The sequence below is a fragment of the Pan paniscus genome, chromosome 11 (genome assembly GCF_029289425.2).
Source record: "Pan paniscus chromosome 11, NHGRI_mPanPan1-v2.0_pri, whole genome shotgun sequence".
In the NCBI taxonomy this organism is placed as follows: Eukaryota; Metazoa; Chordata; class Mammalia; order Primates; family Hominidae; genus Pan; species Pan paniscus.
The window spans coordinates 12,175,130-12,192,593 of record NC_073260.2 but is presented as its reverse complement, the minus strand read 5'-3'; the positions used below and the strand labels follow the sequence as shown (position 1 = coordinate 12,192,593).

Sequence of the window (17,464 nt, the reverse complement as noted above, 5' to 3'; positions counted from 1 at the left end):
TGAACTCTGTGGGCCTCAAGTTTGCAGAGCACCACTCAGGGATCCACTTCCAGGAACCCAAGAGGAGGCCCAGTGTCCGGCACCTGTTCTCACAGGGCAGCACAGGGTGCACCTTTCATGTTGAGAGTGTTACTTGAGAAAAGGCAACTCCCTCTGTGTTTCTGATGACCAGTGGATGGGAACATGGGTGCAGCAGCCTGATAGACCTGGGTTCAAATTCCATCACCCTTGCTGTGAGGCCTTGGGCAGGTTTCTTAATCTCTTTGAGCTTTAGTTTTCTCCTCCTACTTTCCAGGGTTGGTGGCAGGATCCCATGAGACAGGAGGGAAGTTTCTGTCTTGGATTTGATACCCAGGGAGCAAGTTGCCTTTCCCCCCATCCTGCTCTCCAGTTTCTCTGCTTCTGGGCTGAGCTTTCACTCTGCCACTCTGAGCCAGCTGGGCCGAAGTCTGCACATTGCGTCTGGAATAAAGCTGCCCTATGTCCCACATCTCTTCACTCCCTGCCATGCACTAGAGGATGCTTTTTGTTGTGGTTGAAGCAGTAATAGCATTTTTCAGGATTGCCGTTGCTGACGCTTCAGGGTGGTAACTGAGTTACATTTTTTTTTAAATTGTGCACATGTACCCTAAAACTGAGTTACATTTTTAAGAGGGGAGAAGAAAAACAAGGTGAAGAGAAAGAATAAATCTGTGGATTCAAACTCACCAAACTTGGAGCTTCTCTACAAGGGAAATTATTTCTAATTATTAAAATTTTGGAAACATGGTACCACCAGGAAGAAAGGAAGTGGAAATGGCTCCTGTGAGAAGTATTAGCATATGTTTCTGTGATTTAACAGTTTCCCGCAACAATGTGCATCTATTTTAAAAGCAGACGAATGACTCATGGTATCTAGCACCAGTGCTCCACTGTAATGGCAGGAAGTGTGTACCCTGGAGGAGGCAGGCTTGGGTTCAACTCCTGTCTCTTTCATTTACCAGCTGCATGACCTTGAGCAAGTTACACATCCTCTCTGAGTTTCCTTTTCCTTCTCTGTAAAATAGCTTGTTAGAAGGATAAATCAGATAATGAACGTATAACTCTTAGTGCAGTGCTCATCTATCCATGCACAAACCCTCACAACTTTTATATAATTAACCAAGTTAATTCCAATATTTGTAATAATTCTTAGTTGTTCAATAGTAAATTTTTAAGGCTATAAATTTCCCCCTGATTACCACTTTGGTCAGAACCCGTAAGTTTTGATATGTAGTATTCTCCTTGTCATTGTCTTTAAATAGATTCTTCAAACAGATTTTTTATTTTTTCTTTGACCTAAGAGTTATATGAGTGTGTGTGTGCATGCGTGTGTGTTTTCAAATGGTTAGTTTTTTTTCTGTATTTATTGTTAAATCCTAGATGTAGTAAGGTCAATGAAAGTAGATAATATAGCATTTACTTTTTAGGACTTACTGAGGTTTTCTTTATATACAATCAATTTTTGTACTCCATGGGTACCTGAAAAGAACTATATTTTCATTTATAGAAAACCAAGCTTGTTATTATTATTATTATTAGACAGAGTCCTGCTGTGTTGCCCAGGCTGGAGTGCAGTGGCCCGATCTCAGCTCACTGCAACCTCCGCCTCCTGGGTTCAAGTGATTCTCCTATTTCAGCCTCCCGAGTAGCTGGGATTACAGGCGCCCACCACCACACGTGACTAATTCTGGGTTTTTGGTAGAGATGGGCTTTCACCGTGTTAGCCGAGCTGGTTTTGAACTCCTGACCTCAGGTGATCTGCCTGCCTTGGCCTCCCAAAGTGCTGGGATTACAGGCATGAGCCACCATGCCTGGCCTTTTTTTTTTTTTTTTTTTTTTTGAGACAGAGTCTTGCTCTGTCACCCAGGCTGGAGTGCAATGGCACGATCTCAGCTCACTGCAGCCTCCACCTCCTGGGCTCAAGCAATCCTCCTGCTTCAGCTTTCCAAATAGCTGAGACTACAGGTATGCACCATCATGGCCACCTAATTTTTGTGTTTTTTGTAGAGACGGGGTTTTGTCATGTTGCCCAGGCTGGTTCCGAGCTCCTAGGCTCGAGCAATCCGCTCACCTCGGCCTCCCAAAGTGGTGGGATTACAGGCGCGAGCCACTATGCTCTGCTCTAAAACTTGTTAACGTTGTTACTGTAATACTGTATCATTGCATTAATATATATATGTGTATATGTATATATATGTGTATGATGTATACATATATGCTTATATAAATTCTGGAAAAGACATACCAAAGCCTCCCTCTATGGTTGTGTTTTTGTTGAACTCACTTTTCATTTCTAACTTTTTTGTACTATGTATTGTTTGATGTGTTGTTTCTTTATGCATAGAAATTTGTAACCGTTAGATCTTCTTGATCACCTGGACTTTTGTTTTTTAGAGCAAGCACTCTTCCTTGCTTTGCTTAATGTTTTCTGCCTTGAATTCTGCTTTATGTCACTTCTCCTGCCCAACTCTGCCAGTGTGGTGGGCACAATAGCAGTGCTCCTGGAGGGCAGCTGAAAGGACGTTCCATCCTTGGCCCATGCACATCTCCAGGTGGTCTGAAGCTCGGCCCTGCAGCTAGTCAGCCAGCTGAGAGCTGTGTAGTGGCTGCATAGCCAGCGGCCCTTCCCCTTCCCCAGCCAGGCAGTTTGTCCTCAAATCCCCCCAGCTTATCACTGGCCTGTGATGGATCTTACTAAGATTCTTTTAGACATAGGTTTGATCTTCAAAAGCTTTGCAGACTACATGTTACTATTTCTGTAACAGCTGTATTTTTATTTCACATCTTATTTTCTTGTTAAGCACGATTGGCCAAATTCTCTAGCTTTAGAGGGAATTTTTTGCACTGAGAGCTGTTGCTTTTTTAATTTTTTCTTTTGTTTCTTAGTTAATGTATGGTGAGGTAGGGGTAGGGGAACAGATAGACAAATAGACAGCTGGGCAAATAAAGAAGAAACTGAATTCAGCCCAAATGGGTGTTCTCCTGGACATGGCACCTTAGACCTATTAAACTTCAGCAGTTGGTAAGAAACATAAGTATTCATCCCTTTCATGTCCTGTTATTTTCTAGTTGGGTTACAGGTAAAAGCCTTATTGCTGGAGAGTATTTGAACTAGAAATGCTAAAATCTTGCCAGCATACATTTTGGTTGTTGCTCAGATGTTTGATTTATAGTTGGGCAGTGCTGTGTGAAAAAATTAGTAATCAGGATTGGAATTAAAGTCCAAATATTATCTCAGTTTTCCATAAGTCACCCTTTATATTTTTTAGCAGATCAGTACTATTTTGTGCTATTTTGTTCTGGTTTGTGGTAAGCTCCTTCCATCATGAAATATCTTCTTTAATTTTAGGAATCTATCTTCTGGATTTAATCTACATTGATTCTGCATATCCTGCCTCAGGCAGTATCATGGAAAATGAACAAAGATCCAATCAGATGAACAATATTCTTCGAATAATTGCTGATTTACAAGTTTCCTGCAGCTATGGTTAGTACCCTTGTTGTTAGAATTGTGAAATCTTACGTCATTGAAATTTGGGTCTTATCAGTGAGAAAGCTCTAGAAACCTTTCAAAGAAATACAAAGTTCCTCATTTTAATATCTCGAGCATCAAACATGTACTAGATCCTTTTATACATAGGTTTGATCTTCAAAAGCTGTGCAAACTAGGTGTTACTATTTCTGTATTACAGGTGAGGAAATTGAGGCTGAAAACAGTTTAGTCACTTGTCCACAATCACGCGTCTAGTGAGTGGCAGAGCCCAGGTCTTTCTGGCTCCTGGGTCATTCATTCATTAAGAGCTTTCTGGACAGCTCTCCTCCAAGCAGATTTGGGGACCAGGCTTCATTGTTCTGTGACTTTGCTGTCTCCCATGGCCTCAGAATCCTCCACTGGACTCTGCATCCAGCTGGCAGGTGCAGGATGAGAGAGAACCATATATGGGTGGGTTTTATGGTCCAGGCTTGCAAGCAGTGCAGGCCACTTTTGCTGACAGGGGCTAGGAGATATAATCTAGCTGTGGGCCTGGGAGAAGGGAAATGATGTGGTAAGCGACTGGCCACACTCTGCTGCACGTGGCCAAATCCACAGTGTGCCCATGATGGTGGGTGTGTAAGAGGGATGGAGAAAATCATTGGAGATGATGTCAGAATGCTGGATGGGCCATCCATGTGGGGATTGATTTCACCCGAGAAGATGGCAGACTTGGGGTGTGGAGCTTGACTATGAGCCAGGTGCTCAAGTCTTCTGGGAATTAGCACTGATGAGCAGGCGGTTAGTCAGCGGAAGTCAGCCGTGAAGGGGGTGTGGTGCATGGGGGGTGGGGCTCTAGGCACCTGCCTCTGGGGAGCAAGGCTTTCACAAGAGGGCAGAGGAGTAAAAGTCTGGAAGCACCAAAGAGGGGTGGTAGGAAGGAACCTAGCCTCACTTGCTGTGCGTAGGGTGTGAGAAAATCCACAGCCTCCGTTTGGGAATGTCACAGGGAAGCCAGGGTGGGTTCACCGAAGCAAGAGCCCTGCTCACCAGCCCCTCCACAGCATCCCCAGGCAGGGTGGGGGTTCCCACACTTCAGGGCCGCTTTCCTCTGACAGGAGGGGTAGGAGGCACCTGTATTCCCAGTGCAGATTTCGCCTGGCCCGGGCCATCTCCAGCACAAATACATTGATACTTGTTGTTCCATTGGCCAGCAGAGCAACCACAGACATGGGCTTCAGGGTCAGATGGACTCCGGTTCCTGTTCCAGCTTTGTCTCTTGAAAAGTCACTTTCTCCCCTTGAAGGTTTTCTCATGCATGAAAATGGGGATAGGGTTCATGCAGAGCCCTTAGCACAGTCCCTGGCATTTCATGAGAGCCCAGCAAATGCTCTCTTACCACTGTTCACCTTCACCTGCGTCATCTCCATCAGTTTTGTAAAACAGGTGTCATCCTCACTTCAGAGAGAGGACACTGAGGCTTCAGAGAAACAAAATGATCTGCTCAGAATCTCGCTATGAAAGGCCAGAGCTATCGGGTGCTCATGCTGCACCTGGACGCACCTCTCCAGAAAGCGAGGGTCCTTCCTCGCCCTCTTTTCTGCTCCTCTTCACGACCTCCTCTACTCCCTCCACCTCTCCTCTTGGCTTGTTCTGTCCCACCCAGTGGCCCTCTCAGAAGGAGTGCAGTGACTGTGAAGGTCTGCAGAGAGCAGCTGACACCAGTCCCTCCAGAGACGGGCAACACCGTGTGGCAGAAGCCTTCCATCACCTGAAGTCCCAACCCAGCTCTGCCCTTCTCAGCAATGCGACCTGTGCAGGTTGCCACAGTTTCTTCCTCTGTGCAATGGGGATATTGTTTCTCCCACGTGAGGCAGGTGTGAAGGTTAACAAAGATGACTCCTATAAAATTACCTGCTGCAGAGCCTGGTACAGGCATGTTCAGGTGCCTGGACCCCTCCCTTTCTTCCTAGGATGCAGCAGCTCCAGTCATAGGCCAGCTTCTGGGTTAGGCCTCCACACCTGGCTGGACAGGGTCTGTTCATTCATTCTTGAATTCATGTCACACAGCTGGTGGGTAGATATAGGAGGCTTGCCCAGTTACCCCAATGGAAACCTGTTTTAGGGCACAGACACCTGGCTCTGGTCTGTTTTGGAGGCCAGGGAGCCATCTTTCCCCAGTCCCTGATATCTGAGTGGAGGCGCAGCTCCTCCTTCCTGGCTAAAAAAACATGGTGGCCTCAGAGTGTGGTGACTGAGGCCCGGTCATCTGGGGGGTACTCCTTGAGGGCAGAACCCAGGCCTGATGATCCCTCTGTTCCAGTGGCCAGCACAGGGCCAGTCCCCAAAGAGCATCAGCAACTGCTGGAAGAGTGAATGAGTCTCAGTATCCTGGGAGCATCTAAAATCATGATTTCTATACTTCTCATCTGGGGGCCTAAAGATGGGAGAGCCTAAAGTTTCTGGATGTGGTCCACCTTTTGCAGATCACCTCACCACCCTGCCCCATGTGCAGAAGTACCTGAAGTCCGTACGCTACATTGAAGAGCTCCAGAAGTTTGTGGAAGACGACAACTACAAGTAAGTCCCCACGTACTCCTGTGTCAGGCCTCCCAGCCCCACTTTTGTCCTTAGTGCTCAGGTCCCTGCAAGTGGCCTAGCCCTTGTTGGGACCAGTGAGTAGCCACCTGCAGGGCTTATCAGAGTCCACGGCAGTAGCGCCCAGGCCCCAGCACACACAAGCACACGCGTGCAGTGTGATCTTTGACCTCACAGCCCCGCAGTGGTGATGTCTGAACAGCTCTCATACCCATCTCTGCCCCATCCTCATATGGCCCCCCAGTTCAGAGTAAGGTGTTGTGTTAACTTCTCAGTATGGCTTTCCCACATGGCATGGATAATATGAGCTTGGACCCCACAGCTGTGAATGGCACAGGCGTGGTGCTCTGGTTCTCACAAGTGACTCCCCCATCCACAGTGCTGGGTGGCAAGGCAGCTTCTAGCCATATCTCCAGACTAGCAAACAGAGTTCTCCAGGAGCCTGTTTCATGGATGAGACAGTTCCTTATAACTCTCAGCTCTCTGCAGTATTCAAGGCCTTACCTCCTTCCCCGTAGAGCCCCTGTGGAGTAGACCCAGTTCTCATAACAAACCCATGGGCCCTTTGGCCTCATCTTCCACTAACCCTGCTGAGGCTTTCAGTTCTTTCTTCATTTGTGGCATCTGGGAATTTATCCAGCATTTCTATGTATTTGGAGGGAAAAGAAGGATTTTTTTCGTGTTAACCCTGTCTGCCATACTGCTTGGCAAGTCCTCTTGGCCCATTTTCAGCTTGATTGAGACTAACTAAGAACCTCAGTACTTTTTCATATGACCTGGTATTAAGGCAAGTCCCAGCCATCTTGTAATCAATCATTTACCTCTTAAATGTCAACTTCACATTCACAGATGGTCCCCAACTTAGGATGGTTCAACTTAACAATCTTTCAACTTTACAGTGGTGCGAAAGCAACGCACATTCAGTAGAAACTGTACTTTGAGTACCCATACAGCCATTCTGTTTTTCATTTTCAGCACGGTATTTAATAAATGCCATGAGATATTCAACACTTCCTTATAAAATAAGCTTTGTGTTAGACGATTTTGTAAGCTCTTGTAAGTGTTCTGGGCACATTTAAGGTAGGCTAGGCTAAGCTATGGTGTTCGGTAGGTTAAATGTATTAAATGCATTTTTGGCTTGTAATATTTTCAACTTATGATGGGTTTATTGGGATGTATCCCCGTCGTAAGTTGAGGAGCATCTGTATTCTTTTAAATCTTATCTTATGATGGCTTCCAATATGCCATGATTCCTTGGAATCTTGTTATTCCAGTATATTTTTTATCTCTTCCAGTTTTGTGTCTGTGAATTTAATTAGCCAGACTGCATGGTCTTCATCTAAGTTCGTGAAAACTGTAGAGAACTGTAGCCACAGAGACAACCCCCACGTTACCCACAGTTCACTCACCAGGAAAGACCTTAAGGGGAACGGATGTTCAAGCAGTGTCCCACCTGGTCAGCTTTACAGGAGTGGTCTGCAGCCGTGGCTGTGAACCAGAGTCACCTGGGAAACTCTAACCATCCAGATGTCTGGGGTGGGGCCTGAAAAATCTGTATTTTTTCAAAGCTCCCTCGGTGGTGCTAATGATCTTTTGCAACATAGACATAATGCTTTTAGTTGTTTTATATAATAATTTGTTAAACTATAATAAGAAATTGTGATCTGTTACCCAATAGTAACAACAATAGATGAAAGCCAGAGATTACTATTAAAATTATGCTTACCACAAATCAAGCTCATTTTATTTATTTACGAAGCATTGGCTGTTCCTGAAAAGAGTGCCCTGGAGTACAAAATTATTCCCACTTAGTTTCTGGGATAATATTTTCCATTTATGCACCAGTATTGTGATAAAGGAGACAATGGCTTTTCATTAACACTAATATGCTTTAGACAGAAAAATGGCCTATAAGTACTTCTGACCATGAGATAATCTTTGGACAAACTGCAAATCATGAGTAATTACTCCTTCTACTTTGAAGGAGTAACGCCTCAGCACCTGATGCTAAACAACAGTCAGCCTAGCTCTTTGTTGTGGTCAAAGTGGACAAACCCAGGGAGGAGGCCTGCATTCTCACCCCCGGCCCTCAGACCATCGATGGAGTTCCTCCTCAGGGAGGTCCTGGCCCCAAGGGGCAAGAGATGGGCAGAGCCTGTGATTCTGCTTGAGGACCCACACTCCGTGGCCCAACTGACATCTGGAGGCTGGCTCCTCACCCACAAGGATGCAATGGCTTAGTTATTACCTTGGTGGCATTGCATTGCTGACATTCTCCCCCATCTGCTTTGGAGATGTTATGCCAAGAGGTCCAACCAGTGCTTTATTCCCCACAGCCTTTATTCTATTTTATTTTATTTAAGAAAAATTACCCAATTTCCCATTACCTAGAAAGCATGACCATTAGCATTAAGTGAACATACTTTTGGACATTTTTCTATGCATAGAAAATGTACATATATGTAGGGAAGGATGGATAGATGGATGGATAGAAGGATAGAATATTAAAATTGGATTCTACTACACTGGCTATTTTTAATTTAAAATACTAACTTTAATTTCATTTTAATTTAACTAGAAAAAAACTTTCATGTGAAAAAAAAGGCTGCTCTTTAAATATTTATTTACCAAAAGAGAGATTATTTTCCAAAAGAGCCTTCTAAAATTAATAAAAGAGGGCCGGGCACAGTGGCTCATGCCTGTTCACGCCTGTAAGCCCAGCACTTTGGAAGGCCAAGGAGGGCGGATCACCTGAAGTCAGGAGTTCAAGACCAGCCTGACCAACATGGTGAGCCCTGTCTCTACTAAAAATACAAAAATTAGTCTGGCGTGGTGGCACACATCTGTAGTCCTAGCTACTCGGGAGGCTGAGGCAAGAGAATCACTTGAACCTGGGAGGCAGAGGTTGCAGTGAGCTGAGATTGCACCACTGCACTCCAGCCTAGGTGACAGTGAGACTCCATCTCAAAAAAATAATAATAATAAAAGAGATCAGGAAAAACATTAGGAGGCTTGAGTCAATAAGTTTTATTTTAACTAGGTTTCCATTGTGAACAGTGTCAGCCAACTCTGGTTATGAAAGATGAGAATATTAGCCCTCTCCCCTTCCTTAACCTCCACTTCACCAGCTTCCAACTTTTTGTTAGTTGTGTTATTATTACCACGTAGTCCAAGTCTATAACATAAGCATGTTCAGGAATCATAATTCTTACTGTTTAGTATTTTTAAACAGATTCAGTTTTTACCACCTGTTGTTTCTCCATAGTTTTTCCATTCCTGGAGTCTTTATTTTAATCAGTCCCTTAATTTAGCTGCATTTCATCAGGAAGTAGGACCCCCTACCTACTGCTCCACCAGAAAAATAAAAGTGCTCACAGGGCCCGCGTGCCCTGCATTCCCTCAGAGAAATGTCTGCATTGGACTAGACCCGGCCTTGCTGGCTGCCCTCCTTTGCTTCTCTCCCCTCAGCACTGCAGGCCGTGTGCCATTGCCTCTGGGCTTTGGGTGTTGCTGTAGAGAATGAGCCCGTCTCATTTTTTTTTTCCTCTTGTTAAGGGTCCTGTCTGCCTGGTAGGTGAAGAATTCCTTAAAGTTCAAAAGCTTCATAAGAGAATGCCTCAGAGTAGAGGGTTCTGTACCAGATTTCCCCAGACCATGGTGTCGTCATCTTTCTTCATGGCAGAAGAATTCCTTTTGTTTATATCTTTGACTACTTCTGTGCCATTTCGTGGCTTCTCTCTTCCAGGGATTCCAGGAATCCGTCCGTGTTGGATGCTCTCTGCCCGTCATAGCCATTCGCTTCTTGCTAACAGCGGCAACCTCCATCTTGTTCATCAGCTGTAACTGGGATTGTCTATTTCTACTTAGGTATTCATTCAGCACTCTCTTATTTCAGTCCTGGATTTGTTCCCCCTAGGTCTTCAATCTCCTTTTTTCTTCTCATTCCTTTGTTTTAGCATCTCATTTTTCGGGTTTTGTTTTACTTGTGTTTGTAATAAGTTGTTCCACTGCTCTAAGCACTTGAGGGGATTTCGTCTGCTCCTGGGGCTGCCTTCTCGGTTGGGCCGTTGGGCAATGCTCACCTGTTCTCTTTCCTTCTTTTGCAAGAGGATGTTGGCTGTATTGCCATACCATTTCTTTTCTTCTGGCTCCCATTTGAGAAGCTCTGTCTGGATGTTCCATGGGTGTGATCCGAGGGTGGGAGAGATGTCTGGCCCTCCTCCCATGTGTGTGAGGGGGAACCCCTTACTGCTAGCTGGGAGGTCCAGGGGTTTTAGTCTTTCTCCTCTTCTGTAGCCTGTGGGAGTAGAAGGCTCAGGCTCTGTGGAGGCAGTAAGCAAGCAGTCTGTTTCACATATGTGTGTTCTGGCAAAAGGCCTGTGTTGGAGTTTCCTTCACCTCGTTGGGGAGCTGTATCCCATTCCAGAAAGAGATACCCTCAGGTTTCACATCATGCCCCGTGGAGCCTTCATTTCCATCAGAGGAGCTGCCGTGCTCTCCACCTAGTTCCTTAGCAGCTGGTGCCATTCAGCAGAGGGAGCGATAAGGACCCCCACTCAGACCCAGTGAGACCCCTCATTGGGCTTGACAGGAGCCATGCCATGATGCAACTCTTAGTCCAGTTTCAGAATCCTCTTTTTCTTTCCTTAACTCTAATTCTTTGAAGTTCATAGCTTTAAATTATGCCCCTTCCCTTGTTTAGTTGCACCTGGTGAGTTCTTTTACTTGTAAGCTTTTATAATTTTTTGTTGGTTTTGGGAGGAGAGGGAGAGTCTGGCATCTAGTCTCACTCTGTCATTTTCACCCAGAAGTTCCTATTCGATGCTTCAAAAAGATATATTGAAGGGCCAGTCCTCATAGCATGTCCGTTGCCTTGTGCCTCTCTAAGGGCATCTGATCATGGGGAGTGCAGTGTAATGATTAAACACTCCAGTTGAGAGGCCACGTGCGGTGGCTCATGCCTGTAATCTCAGCACTTTGGGAGGCCAAAGCGGGCTGGTCACTTGAGCTCAGGAGTTCGAGACCAGCCTGGGCAACACGGTGAAACCCCACCTCTACTAAAAATACAAAAATTAGCCAGGCATGGTGGCACACGCCTGTAATCCCACCTACTCGGGAGGCTGAGGTATGAGAATCGCTTGAACCTGGGAGGCAGAGGGTGCAGTGAGCCGAGATCTTGCCACTGCACTGTAGTTTGGGCGACAGAGTGAGACTCTGTCTCAAAAAAGGGGAGGCCGAGGCGGGCAGATCATAAGGTCAAGAGATTGAGACCATCCTGGCCAACATGGTGAAACCCCGTCTCTACTAAGAATACAAAAATTAGCTGGGGATGGGGACGCATGCCTGTATTCCCAGCCAGCTACGTGGGAGGCTGAGGCAGGAGAATCACTGCATTCCAGCCTGGCGACAGAGCAAGACTCCATCAAAAGAAAGAAAGAAAGACAGAGAGAGAGAGAGAGAAAAGAAAGAAAGAAAAAGAGAGAGAGAGAAAGAAAGGAAAGAAAGATAGAAAGAAAGAGAAAGAAAGAAAGAAAAAAAAAGAAAAGAAAGAAAAAACTAACTCTGGTTCAGGGTCACACATTCCTGGGTTTGATCCCCTACTCTGCCACTTGCTAATCCTATGAATTTGGGGAAGCTGCTTAACCTCACCACTCCTCAGTTTCCTTATCTAGAAAATGTACTGGTTCAGAGTGAACACATCTGTGCTCAGTAGAGAGTAGGCCACACTCAACTCCTTTTCACTTTGTCTTTCTTAACCATTGTTTCTTGGCTGTGGAAACCCCCGGAGACCTCAGAGGGAAGTGACTGTGATCTGGAGCAGATCTCACAGTATTCCTGGCTTCTGTGACTATAGTAGCTTTTCCCAGCCCCAAACAGGTTCCTGTGTGGTAAACCAGAGCCCATCTGATCTTATGAAAATCTTTGTTTTCAGACTGTCGCTCAGAATCGAACCAGGAAGCAGCTCTCCAAGACTAGTCTCTTCCAAGGAAGATCTTGCAGGTATCGTAGCTACCTCGAGTGGGAGCAAACCCACTTAATAGCCTAATTGTGGCTGCCAGAGTTGGCCTTGACTGGGGAGGCCAAGGGCAAATCAAGTTTGCAGCTTAGCAGACTCAGTTATCCCTGTTCACAGCCCTCCTGCACCAGCCTGCCCAGGCTCCTGATCATGCGGGACTTCTGTGGTTCCCCTCTGTGCCGGGGCTCCCTGGAAGAGCCTGAGTGTTAGAGCCTGGGCCTGAACAGCCCCAAGAGAGGCAGGATCAGAGCCCCAAGTTGGGAGCACACACAAGGTAGAGAAAGCCCCAGCATCTTCTCCAGGCTCTCCAGACCCTTAGCGGGGCTGCTGCCCAGGCTTGGGTTTATGTGCCCTGGAGGGGTGCGGAGGATGCCCAGGGTATTTGGTGCCACCAGATGCAGGTGGCTCATCAGACTTGTGAAACACACACACATACACTGTCCCCTAGTGATTTGAGCCCAGGCTTTGCAGTCAAGCCCGAGCTCCGCTGTTTCCTGGCTTTGTCACTTTACCTGTAATCTTCAGTGGCCTCATCCACAGAATGAAGATAATATGACGACTTACCTTCTCGGGTTGTTGTGATGCCTGAGTAAGCTCGTGCCTGCCTGTAAAGTGCTCTGCTCACACTGACATTGTGAAAGTGTGCTCAGTGTTGGCTGCTTCATCGTTATTATTTAATGGTTACTTTTTACTCATATTCCAACTGACTCTCAACGACAGGAGCTGATCTCCACTGCTGTCCAGGGAGAGGTCGGGGGCGTGGGGGGTCAAGGGGAACCCAACAGCACTTCCTCCCCCTGGTTTGCGCTCTAGGTCATACCACCCTGGGTTCTAGGCCACTGCAGTCTTGGACAAGTGACTTAACCCCTTTGGGCCTCCTTTTTTTTTTTTTATCCTATAAAATGGGATGATGAAACCTTCCTCCCAGGAACGTTGGAATGTCAAAAACAAAATACTATTTGGAAGGCACTCGGCTCAGAGTCTGATGTGCCCTGTTTGTAAGGGGGTGGCTGCTACAAGCTGCTACGTGGTGCCACACCTCCCCTAGCCCGTTGACCTGCTCAAGCCACTCTCCCCACTGTCTGGTGCCAGGCCAACCTCTGTAACAGCTCCTGCTGGACACAGGACCACAGAGCCCATAGGGCCAGTGTGGCAGCCTCTCATGAGCCCCACCCAGTAAGGCTCTGCCCTGATTCCCAGGGGGGACTCCGGGCTGCTTGCCTTTTCCAGCCTCTCCTGGCTGCATTGGACAAGCCAGACCCTGCCTCCAGCACCCCTGGGGGCCTCTGGTATCTTAGAGAGACATGCTGGTTGATTCTCGGGGTCTCCGGAAATGCTGTTGTCTATACCTCAAGACAGTCCTGGCAGAAGCTTGATTTTCACAGGGTTTCCATAAGCCCAGTATTAAAATACCTCTTGCAGTCTTCCAAATCCATTGCCTTCCATATGTGGCAGGTGACCCCCAGCAAAGGTGGCCAGAAGGAAAGCTCCTAGTGCTGGTCTTGTCTCTACTTTGTCATTTCTGCCATTCTAGAACACCTTCCCCCTCGGTCAGCATTGCTCCTTTTAGGTGCGCAGTCACCTACAACTGACCTGTGGGGGACGAGGAGGGAGCAGGGCAGGGTTCCTATCAGAAGACTGTAGGAGACAGCAGTTGTTTAGAGCTACAGAAGGAATGCTAGCAAAGACTAGCCTATTGCATCGGGAGATAGTGCCAGAATTCTGGAGCAAAATGAAAGTGGTGGTCTGTCCTTCCGAGTCCCCTCCAAATTAGTGTGAATAAGAGGCCTGTTTGGCCTTTGTAGCCTCTTCAGTTCAATAGCCTTCACAGGATGAGCCACATCCCTGGACTTCTTTAAATGCCAAGAAGTCTCCATGCCACACTTGCTGTCCTTCAGACAGCTCTGGAATACCCATCTCCCGGTGCCCCTTCCTGCTGCCTGATTCCATGCTGGAGCCACTGAGCAGGGAGAGGTGGGAGAGCCCAGGGTCAGGCACAGGATGGTGTTCGCCTTGGTGTGAGCCAACTCTGCCTTTCCCTAGTGGTTCTGTCCATCCACAGGCCACACCCTAGCCTCACCTCTGCCTGAGAGTAGCAAGGCCTCTGTGAAGTTCTCCTCCCCAGGCCCCTCGCTCGAGCCTTAGACATTCTTCCCCTTGTTTTTGTGGTCTGCTCCTGCTCATCCTGTTGGGCTCAGGGTGGCCTTTATTTCAGCTCTTGGCTTCTTTATGGCACTCACCACAACTTGTCATTATTCTCTGTCTGGTCACTGGGCCCGACTCATTCCTCGTTGGATCTTTAGCACCTGGCATTATGCCTGCCCTTTGTAGATGCTCAATTTTCGTAGGGTTTTTGGAGGAGAGGGATGGATGGGTGAGTGGGTGGGTGGGTGGATAGATGGGTGGATGAAGAGCCAGGCTGCAGCTCTGGGTGGGCCCCTGGTATACACTAGCCCAAGTGTGGAGGAGATCCTGTTGCTGCAGCCTCACGACTGAGCCTCAGAGGGCTCTCCTCCTCCCTGGTGCCTCCACCCTTCACCTCCAGCCCAAGCCCTCATCTGCCAGCCTGGCTCTCCCTAGCACCAGCCATTCAACACGCCTGCATGCTGCTTCCTGCCAAGGCGATGGTGACAGAGGCTTCCTCTTCCCCTCCAGGCATCTATGTGACCCAGCTGGTCCCTGCATTTCACCACCATCTGCCCCACTATCTCCTCCCTGAGGAAGAGCCCAGGGCCCTGCCTCAGCCTCAGCCTCAGCCTCAGCCTCAGCCCTAGCCCCCAGCCCAGGTCTGCGCTGAGCAACACTGGCTCCCCCTGCTAGGGTTAGGGAGAAGAACAGGAGGTTGCAGACCTGGAGCCAGGCTTAGAAAACTAAAAGTGCTAATTGGGGGCCTCAAGAATGGGGTCACTCACTGGGCCCTGGGGCAGGAAAGGAGGCACTGCATTTCCTGGCCTCCTTTGACCCCTGACTGTCCTGGAAGTCAGCTGGGCAGCTAGGAGCCAGCCCTGGCCCAGCCTCCTCAGGTACAGCCTCCTTTCCCACAATCCACCCACACCTCTACTTGGCTCTGTTGTTTATTAGCCATGTGAGACCAGAAACCAGCAAGCCAGCCAACCTCCAGCATCAGAGCCCTGGCAGGGGACAGAATGGACCCCAGATGGTTCACATGAAGAGACTTTAATGAACAGAACCAATAAAGCATGGCGAGGCACCCATGGGCCGGCCCAGGGTCCTGGGGAGGGTGGAGCCTTAGGCTAAAGGGCATGGGGAAGAAGTGTTACCAACCCCAGGGATGGCTGAGTTCTGGAGGATGATTGGCTGTGCAGGGTCTGTGGGCAGGGAGGGGGAAGCAGGAGCGAGCAGAGAAAAATCCCTGGCCTCCCTCTCCAACAGCCCTCAGTCTGCCGCCAGAGCCTTTCATTGGCCAAATCCAATAGAAAGCTGGGGGAAAGGGGTCCAGGAGATACATCTCAGGGGTCAGCCTCCCCCAAACAGAAGTGGCAAGTGGGCAGGGCAAAAAATGCAGCTGAATTGTGTGAACAGAGTACTCAGCATACTGCCAAGCCTCAGTGTCTCTATCTGTAAAGTGGGCATAAAATCTTCCTCCTTCACAGGGTAGTGTTGTTATTAGCACAGTGCGCAACATAGAACACACGTGTTAGGTGGAACTTGATCATGGTGATGTGATTATCATAATTGTCATATTGTGATTCTGCCTCCATCATTGCCTCAGCCTGCAGCTTTTAGCTAAATATCACTGCCTTGGGGAAGCCTTCTCCCCACTATCACCCCCACCCCCAATCAGGTCAGGCCGTGTAACAGCCAGGCTGTGGCAAACTGTGGGACAGATCCACCCTCTGTTTTCATATGGGCACAGCCACCCCTCTTTGGTTGACATATCGCCTGTGGCTGTTTTCATGCAGCAGTGGCAGAGTTGAGTGCTTGGGACAAAGACCCTGTGGCCTGCAGAGCGTGAACTGTTTACTATCTGGCTTTTACAGGCACATGCTGGCCCTGGCTCCTTCCTGCAACTGGCCCTCATGCCCCTCCGTGGCACTTCCTTCTGCAGTGATGGCACAGTTAGTTGTGGGCTTATTTGCCCATGTCTGTCTGCTCCGCCAGACTGAAAGCTCCTTGAGGAAGGGCCCAGTCTAGAATTCCTAGAGCCCAGGACAGAAATCCCTCTGTCAGCCACAACTCTTCAAGCTCCTTACAGGGTCCTGTAGGCACCTGGTCCTCAGAGGCAGCTCCAGAGTGGGCTGACTGCTGACTCGGCACAGCCTTGGGAGAAGTGCTGATGCCGGCAGTTTTCCACAGCAGAGCAAGCCCCAGCTCATAGGAGTGTTTTCCACCAATTTTCCAAATCCCTGGCTTCAGCCCTGGAAGCAGGATGTGAAGGTTTTCATTGATCACTAGAGGGTCGAGGAGTGCCTGGAAGGTTTCAGACACACTCGGGGGTCCCAGCTTCCCACTAGCAGCCTCAGAAGACAGAGAGTGGGTGCTGCTGCAGCTGTGGGGTAGCCTGGGGTCCTGGGAAGGGTGGGGCCAGAGGGGCAGCTCCAGGGAGGCCTTTCTGGACCTGGCAGCCAGACTGAGCTGCGTGGCAGGAGCCTGACCAGACTCAGGGACAGGAATGTGCCTCTTGCAGTCCCAGGAATGGGAGGAACGCAGGCTTCCCCGGCTCCTCAGGAGGGGGTTTAGGCTTCAGCTCGGTGCCCTTTCCAGTAGGCACATCCCCCACACCTGCAAAGGAGAGGCCCTAAGACATGTTCATTCATTCATTCACCCAAGACTTCCAGGCCAAGGACTTGCTGTGAGCCAGGTGCCCAGCAAGAGAAGGCAAGAACCTTCCCCACGAAGCTCACATTTTAGTCGGGGAAACAGGCAGCAAAAGCTGCCAGGGGCAAGGATGGGTACACTGAGGAGCTGAAAGGAGGCAGTGGGAGCAAGACCAATGTGCCGGGCGGTCTCTCTGGCCCTCTTCTAGGCAGTGCCCACGCCTCTACCCCTCTACCCAGCCCACCTGCCCTCGCATTGACAGTGGCCCAGGTCTCGCCCTTTGAGGCCTTGATTCACGTCCGAAGTGGTCTGTGGGCTGAGGCTGCCCTTTGTCTCTGGGATGGTCCCTGTTGCCCACAGAGAGCTGGCCCCCACTTTCCACCCCTGCAGAATGACTTCACAGGCAGTTCCACACCGACAAATAGGCTGTGAGAAAGGAAATGGAGAAACCTTCTCAGTTTCTGTGTCTGTGGAGAAAAAAAGGCCAAGAATGCCACGTTTTCCATTTTCCCTCCACATGTAATGTTTAGTTTCTATAAATGAACTAATATTTTCCTGGAGAGAAAAAAATCATAAAG

At 48.4% G+C, this 17,464-nt stretch overlaps 1 protein-coding gene across 16 annotated transcripts in view; it reads left to right on the top strand.

Moving 5' to 3' along the window:
- Window positions 1–17,464, top strand: part of RALGPS1 (Ral GEF with PH domain and SH3 binding motif 1) — a 309,604-nt gene that overhangs the window by 249,109 nt on the left and 43,031 nt on the right. For all 16 annotated transcript variants that reach the window (XM_034929086.2, XM_055117597.1, XM_034929081.3 and 13 more), the window contains 3 exons: window positions 3,371–3,508; window positions 5,980–6,073; window positions 12,024–12,091. In XM_034929086.2, coding sequence (XP_034784977.1) covers window positions 3,371–3,508; window positions 5,980–6,073; window positions 12,024–12,091 — 300 coding nt within the window. The remainder of the gene's footprint in view (window positions 1–3,370; window positions 3,509–5,979; window positions 6,074–12,023; window positions 12,092–17,464) is intronic.